Consider the following 7,830-nt stretch of genomic DNA (forward strand, 5'->3'; position numbering starts at 1 on the left):
TTCCATGAGAACTGCTGGAATCGTGATAGGGAAGCCAAGGGAAGAATGCCCACAGGAGGAATTATTCCAGCCCAAATGTGCTGAATTCCTGTCTCAAAACAGTGTTCTTTCTACACTAAAATCTTGTAAGATGGAGGGGAAAGGCCGCTCCCAAAGGAGGAGCAGGTAATGGAGCTGTCTCAGTTGTTATTGCTCTAAGTCCTCCTCCGCAGTAATTCAAGGTGTCACAGGCTGGCTGTGCCTTTTGCAAATGAAGCCCCTGAGAGATATTGGGAAGAGAGGTGGAGCACAGAGCACTTGATTTGCCGGGAAGGCACCAGGACCCCGGCTAATGATGGTGTGCCGATGGCTTTGGCTTTGATGAGGACCCTAAATTGCTAGGTATCGCATACCTGTGCAAGGGCCTGGCCCTACCGCAGAGCCCAAGCGGCGAACAAAGAGATGGGGCAAAGGGCACGGCCCTGCTCGCGAGTTACTCGTTATCAGGAGATGAGCCAGCGTCAGGAAAGGGATCGAGGGGTGCAGTTGGGATTGGGAGTCCAATCACGCTGGGCATGGACGTGCCTTCTCCAGCCGTGCCGCCGCTGTCCCACTCTAGGGGTGATGCCAGGAGCTGTGGGGGCTGCAGCCCGAGGAGCAGCGGCGTGGGCCCCGGCCCCGCGGGCAGCGCGGCTCAGCCCCGGGGCAGGTGCGGGGCCGCGGGCGGCGGTTCACGCCGGGGCTGCCGTTCCGGGCCGGGCGATCCGCTGCCGTTCTACCACTGGAGGGCAGCCACATCTTAAATAAAACCCCACACAGCCCAACCCCTCTGCCGCCCGCACGGGGCTGAGCCCGCATCGGATGCGCCGCGGCAGCGCTGCGGGAGGAGACTTCTCCCGAGTCCGGGCACTTCTCTTTCGGAGAGGAGAGCGAGGAAACCCCCAGATTTCCAGCTCTCGCCCCTGGCTCGGGCAGCGGGCTCCACACTCTGGTAGGGGGAGGAAAAATACATGAGTACATATATGTATTTTTAAAGTAGTTCTAAAGCACCGGGATTCTCTTGGTACCTTACGTGACCTTCGCACCTCACCACCCCGGCAGTCCCCGGGGCACGGCGCTAATCCGATTTGCGGCGGCGGAGTGCTCGGGCCGTACAATGGGTCATTGTTCCACCCGGCCCGGTCCCGCTCCGCCACCGCCGCCCGGAGCGGGACGCGGGACCGAGCGGGCCGAGGGTCTTTCTGCATTGGATCGGCCGCTGGTACCAGGGTTTAACGGGACAGCCGCCCGCCCCATCCCTCGCCCCGGTGGCATTGCGACCCGGGCGCGGGCGGCAGCCGCGGCGAGGGAGGGAGCGGGCGAAGGGGGAGGGAGGGAAGGAGCGAGGGAGGGAGGCGGCGTCTCCTTTAAAAGCCGTGCGGGGCCGCAGCCCGCTCCCACAGGGCGGCTGTGATTGGCGCGGGCCCCCGAGCCTCCGGGGTCGTGACATCGCCGCGCAACAAAAAGCCCCGGCGGCGGCGGGCGGCCACCCCCGGCCATGGTGCGGTGCGGGGCCGGCGGGGAGCCCGGCGCGGTGCCCTAGCGCGGCCGCTCCACGCGGGACGGCGGCGGGCGGCTCCCCACCCCCTTTTTTTTTTTTTTTTTTTATCCCCCCGCTTTTATTTACCCTCCTCCCTCCTTTTTCCTTTCTTTTTTTAAGGGAGCGGAGACAAGTTAAGCTTCATCTTGATGTTGCTGCGGGAGTCTCGGTAAATGTCCATCTGTCTGATGAGCGTGATGCAAAGGACATTTTTGAAAAGGAGCCTTTTAACTCGGTAGACACGTAGGGACCCATTCACGGGCAGGCACACACGCGAGGAGGAGGCGGAAGAAGAAGAAACAACTTCACGATCGCTGCTTTTAAAAGGGAGAAGCTTTTTCCCTGGCTGGGACTTGCCTTCTGCCTCCTCAACCAGCTGCTAAAAGTATGTTTCCGAGACGGACTGCACTTCAGGGAACTTCTATTTTCTGCTCGGCAGCTGTAGAAGAACAGCAGCGAAGTTTGGAGTAACACCAAGTGATGCGGGAAAAACACCCCGAGAGCAGAACACCCTCCTGCAGACACAACCCCTGCTGCTGCACACAGGTATAGCTCCGGCGGTCGCACACCCGCTGAAAGCCTTCTCCGCAGGATAACTCTGTGGGCCACGGTGGAGGTGCTAGAGCTCTGGAAGAGAGAGGGGGGACGGGACACTAATCATACCTATTATTGCTATTATAATAATCCAGCCCCAAAGTTTCACGGGGGAGAATGTCATCCTGTGGGTTTGGCTAAGGACGTAGCAGGATATGTATTTTCCTCCTTCCCCTTCTTCCACTCCGCCGAGGGAAAACAGCTCTCCTTTTCCCTCCGCTGAGGGAAGCCGCTGCCCCGCCGCGGGGGAAGCGGAGCCGGCCCCGAGCCCCCGCGGCTCAGTGGGGCGTGCGGGGGGAGGCCCGGGGGTCGGGACGGGAGCACAGCGGGGAGCTGGCTTTGCTGGGCAGCCGCCCCTTCCCTTCCCGGTGAGCGCTGCTGGCCGCGGCGGCGGGAGGCCCGGCCCGGCGCACACCTGCGCCCTGTCCCCGGCGGTGCCCCCGGCCGCGTCCCCTCCTCCCCTTCACCTCCGCGCTCCTTTGTTGCGGAGCGCCCGGCTCCGCTCCCCCGTCCCGCCTCGCTCCCTTTGATCTCCTGCCACGGGGATTTCGGCGCAGCCTGAAGCGGCCCCTCGGGGGGCTCCGCCGGCCGGTCCGCGGCGGGGGCTCCGTCGGCCATGGCCCGGTGCCGGGGTGGATCCCACCTGCGGACCGTCCCCGCCCGTCCCCCCCCTCCCCCGGCGCGGTGTCCGCGCTGACTGGCTCCCATCGCCTCCTCCTCCGCGCAGGTTGATCATGGTTGCCGTGACCCGCTCGCTGCTGGCGCTGCTGCTCTGCCAGGCGCTGCTGGGCGGCGCGGCCGGGCTCATGCCAGAGGTGGGTCGGCGGCGCTTCAGCGAGCCAGGCCGTGCCGCTTCGGCCGCGCAGCGCCCCGAGGACCTGCTCAGCGAGTTCGAGCTGCGCCTGCTCCACATGTTCGGGCTGAAGCGGCGGCCCAGCCCCGGCAAGGACGTCGTCATCCCGCCCTACATGCTGGACCTCTACCGCCTGCACGCGGAGCAGCAGCTGGGGCAGCCGGCGGCGCTCGGCTTCCCGCTGGAGCGGGCGGCCAGCCGCGCCAACACCGTCCGCAGCTTCCACCACGAAGGTACGGGCGGGCGGAGGCTCCGCGGGCTGCGGGAGCAGAGGGGAGGGGGGAGGGCAGGGCCGGAGGAGGAGCGGGGGGGCGGATTCCTCCCGCCGGTACCGCGGGGTTCGCGCAGTGCGTCTCCCGGCCGGGTGCGCTGCCCGACGGGCTCTGCTGCGGAGGTCTTGCTGTGCCAACTCCCTTCTCTCCGCTCTCCGTCCGCCGGGGCGCTCCCAGTTTATTGACTTTTCTCGCTGAACCAGTGCGACTCTGCGTTAAGCGTTCCCACAGATCGCCGCTCTCCTGCGAGGCTAGAAAGCAGGGAAGGCTCCCTAACGCACAGCCGAGCCGGGCCGCTGCGGAGGTTTCTGATCCTTGTCTGATCCCCGTGAGAGATCAATGAAGCAATCAATGGCGGCATTCTCGGGGGCTGCCGTCGAGGAGCGCTGCGGGCAGACCCACCAGGGCTCGCAGTGCCCGGCCCGGCCGAAGCCCCGTGGCCGCGCTGGGCTGTCACCTGCGAGGCCTCCGGCAGCGCCTCCTCCCCGCCCGCAGCCCCCGGGGCAGCGGTTCTCTGGGACAGACCCTCACTCAGCAGCCCGGGGGCGTTTCCCGGCTGCCGTAGCCAAAGCAGCGGCCGTGGCATTAACCGGGCCCGTAGAGCCGGCGGAGCGCGTGTCGCTCACGTGCTTTTTTTTGGGAAGCGTTCCCCCAGGTTGTTACCGTTCCTGGCTGCTCCTCTCCGGTGCTGCCATGCAGTGGCCCCGCTGCAAAAGTAATGAGGACGCTGCTTCCCCCTCCTTTTAGAGTGAAACTGTGTCAAGAAAATATATTAATTAGTTTTTAAGTTTCTAAGAGGAGGTGGTCTCTGAGAAGTGGATGTGCTGTTTAGTGGGAAGCCTTATGAGGAAGGTGAATGGTGAAATCTAATCTCTCATCCACGTTTCCCTACACGGGAAGTAAAAACCTGCTAGTTAATGGGAAAGGCAGCATGTGAGTCATTCATGTTAAACCCAAGGACTGGGAATGGGGCTGAGTAAGAGGGGAGTTGAAGGGCAAAGTTGGTAAGGTTTAGGCAAATGCAAAAATCTGCTGTTTGAAGTAGTCATACGATTACAGCAAGAGCTGATTTTGTTAGAAAATCAGTGTTATAACTTCTACAAAATTTAGAAGAAAATCGCTGTGACTCATTTTTTTCACTGAGTTCTCCCTGCACTAGTGATTTAGTGATTTCTTGAGAGCAGAAGTTTGTCTTGTGACCATTCAGAATATTTGCGTATTAGCAAATACTGGTCTGGTCCTGAAATACCACGAGGCTGTGCCTTACCTTATGCAAATAGTTGTAGTGGATTCAAAGGGGAATGGTTACATGACTAGGAATTGCTAACAGGAGTTATGGCTTCTGCTTAGAAAGTGATTTTTTTTTTCTCTTCAGTATGTTTAGCACAAAAATTAAACACCATGAGTGAGGTTTTTTGGGGAAATATTTTAACTTCTTAATGTCTGTAGCAACAATGTATTTAGCAACTCTAGGTATATTGTGCTCCTTCTGAAGCTCTGTTAAGTTATTACTCAAAGGTGGGAATGGCCTGGAGTATAGTGACTCCTTGAATGTTTGGTTTTGGTGGTTTTATAAACTTCTTGTTTGGAGGTGACTTTGTTTCATTATCTCTTTTCCATCCACCCCTATTTCAGTAGTTGAATCTTCCTGCTGTTCTTTATGGCTCTTTTGGGGAAATTCTGGGGCACGCTTTGTAAAGTACCGTTATGGGTGCTGAGTTTGCCATCTCTAGTTACAGACACAACAATCCATACCTTAAGATTTGTAGTCACCTAAACTGCAGAGTAATATTTTTTCAGAATGGAGCTTAAAGGATTGATGTTAGAGCTGTAGTCTCATAAAAAAATCAGACATGCAACAGCTTCCCAAAGTCCTCCACCAGTTTTAATGATTCCTCAGTAGCTGTAGTGCTTGAGTTTTTCATTCATGTCCGTGAAGTCCAAAATAATGCTTTGTGTTTCTTGCTTCTAATGAGAACTACCTGGAAGGCAAAGGCCACCAGGATCCAATCCAAATGTGTAACAATGAATGAAGCATTCTTAACTTCCTGCTATACATGCTTGCCTAAACAAACTAACAAGGGAGACAGTATTTTCTGCCTGAAAGTCTTCCCAGTGTCATATGTGGTAGCTGCCATTTGAAAGCTGCCATCAGCAGATAGTCTTAAGGGGTTTGATTTTTTTTTTTTGTCTCAGTTTCTGATTTTTTCCTTTTCTCTCTCTCTTTTTTTTTTTTTTTTTATTTTTTTTTTTTTATTTTCCCTGTTTAATCAAATTAGAACATTTGGAAGAACTGCCAGAAACTAGTGGAAAAACAGCACGGCGTTTCTTCTTTAATTTAACTTCCATTCCTAGTGAGGAGTCTATCACCTCAGCTGAACTCCAGATTTTTCGGAAACAGGTGCACGGAGCCTTTGAGAACAACAGCAGCTACCATCACCGTATTAATATTTATGAAATTATAAAGCCAGCCTCAGCCACCTCTAAGGACCCTGTCACAAGACTTTTGGACACCAGGTTGGTGCACCATAATGCAAGTAAATGGGAAAGTTTTGATGTAACACCAGCTGTTTTGAGGTGGATTTCACATGGACAACCTAATCATGGGTTTGTGGTAGAGGTGGTTCACTTGGACAAAGAGAACAGTGCCTCCAAGAGGCACGTTAGGATTAGCAGGTCTTTACATCAGGATGAAGATAGCTGGTCTCAGCTGAGGCCATTGTTAGTGACGTTTGGGCATGATGGCAAGGGACACCCGCTCCATAAAAGAGAAAAGCGTCAAGCGAAACACAAACAGCGTAAACGCCACAAATACAGTTGTAAAAGGCATCCATTATATGTGGACTTCAATGATGTGGGGTGGAATGACTGGATTGTTGCCCCGCCAGGGTATAGTGCCTTTTACTGCCATGGGGAATGTCCTTTTCCGCTGGCAGATCATCTAAACTCAACAAACCATGCCATTGTTCAGACTTTGGTCAATTCAGTGAATTCCAAAATCCCCAAGGCTTGCTGTGTGCCGACAGAACTGAGTGCTATTTCCATGCTCTACCTTGATGAAAATGAAAAAGTTGTATTAAAGAACTATCAAGATATGGTTGTGGAGGGTTGTGGATGCCGCTAACACAGCAAATATATTAGACAAATGCAAAAAAAAAAAAAAAAGCTGACACTTTAATATTTCCCAATGAAGACTTTATTTATGTAATGAAATGGAAAGAAAAAAACACACCTATTTTGAAAATATATTTATGTCTACAAAAAAGTTGGGAAAACAAATATTTTAATCAGAGAAATATTCCTTTAAAGATTTTAAATGTATTTTAGTTGTACATTTTATATGGGTTTAACCCCAGCACATGAAGTATAATGGTCAGATTCTTATTTTGTATTTATTTACTATTATAACCACTTTTTAGAAGAATAGCTAATTTGTATTTATATGTAATCAAAAAAGAAAAAATATAGGGTTTGTACATAATTTGCCAAAATTGTAGCTGTTTCAATTGTGTGTATTTAAGTTGAAAAGAATACATGGAAGGTTACTATAGCAAAGTGCATAGCACATTTGCTTTCTGCTGTGCTACTGTTAAGGTCACAAGTTCAAGTCCAGAAAAAAGTGGATAATCCACTCTGCTGACTTTCAAGATTATATTGTACAATTCTCAGGAATGCTGCAGGGTGGGCTGTCCAATCCATGAGAACTGGCATCCTCTTTAGGTGGAACATTTGGATAAGAACCAGACGTTGCTGATCTAGTATAAATACTGCTATTCCCAACTAATTTGCAGTGTGAATATAAGGGCCAATAGAAATCCGATGGGAGGTGGGGGTGGGGGAGGACTGAATCCTTTTGAAACCTACAGAAAAGTGAATGTTTGATGTTTCCTTTAAAAGTCCTTCCTTTAAAAGTCCTGGCCAAATATAAAATAATAAAAACTAAAATGTCATCCTTTTTTTTGTGATTATCTATGCTAAAGAGGAATACTTACCTAATTTGTACCGGCCCTTGTCTTTAACAGTTGGAAGAGCCTTGCATACTTCCTCACCTCAGATGAGAGCTCACTTCTGTGGAGTGTTACAGTGAAATTAATCTGCAATTTTTGCCCTACCTACAGCCAGCTGTTGTCATATGCAGCCTCCTCTCTAACCTCAGCTGATGGTTTTCCTGTTTGGCAGATTAGTCTCTCTTCATTTCCAGGGCTTTGTTGGAAACCTTTTTTTATTATTTTCCTTCCCAAATGTTTAAATCTATTTCGAAGAATAAACCATAGAATACTGATGTTCTTTCTGAGAAGTCCAGTCTGTAAGAAAAAGCGTTTCACTTATGCAGTCATCACAAGAACAACTTCCGTTTGCATCATCTTACTGGCTTTTAAATCCTTCATGTAAGGGGAAAAGTATGATTTGCAGTAGGCAAACAGAGCATTAAAGCTGCTACTCATCCTGCCTGTTGTGTGCTCCACAGCTGGTGTGGCAGGCAGAGCTTAGGGGTGTTGTGTGAAAATTGTGCTGAAGTAGGAGAGCAGGCAAGGAGCTTAAATGGGTTTCTT

The 7,830-nt window shown here is 52.2% G+C and overlaps 1 protein-coding gene across 1 annotated transcript; it reads left to right on the forward strand.

Annotated features, from left to right (window-relative positions):
• Window positions 1-1,265: 1,265 nt before the first annotated feature.
• Window positions 1,266-7,472, forward strand: BMP2 (bone morphogenetic protein 2). The gene is made up of 3 exons (XM_083856039.1): window positions 1,266-2,104; window positions 2,880-3,238; window positions 5,557-7,472. The coding sequence occupies exons 2-3, from the start codon at window positions 2,887-2,889 to the stop codon at window positions 6,399-6,401; spliced, it is 1,197 nt and encodes a 398-aa protein (XP_083712165.1). The 5' UTR covers window positions 1,266-2,104; window positions 2,880-2,886; the 3' UTR covers window positions 6,402-7,472.
• Window positions 7,473-7,830: the final 358 nt, after the last annotated feature.

This window comes from Zosterops lateralis (assembly GCF_965231275.1).
Source record: "Zosterops lateralis genome assembly, chromosome: 3".
Taxonomy (NCBI): domain Eukaryota; kingdom Metazoa; phylum Chordata; class Aves; order Passeriformes; family Zosteropidae; genus Zosterops; species Zosterops lateralis.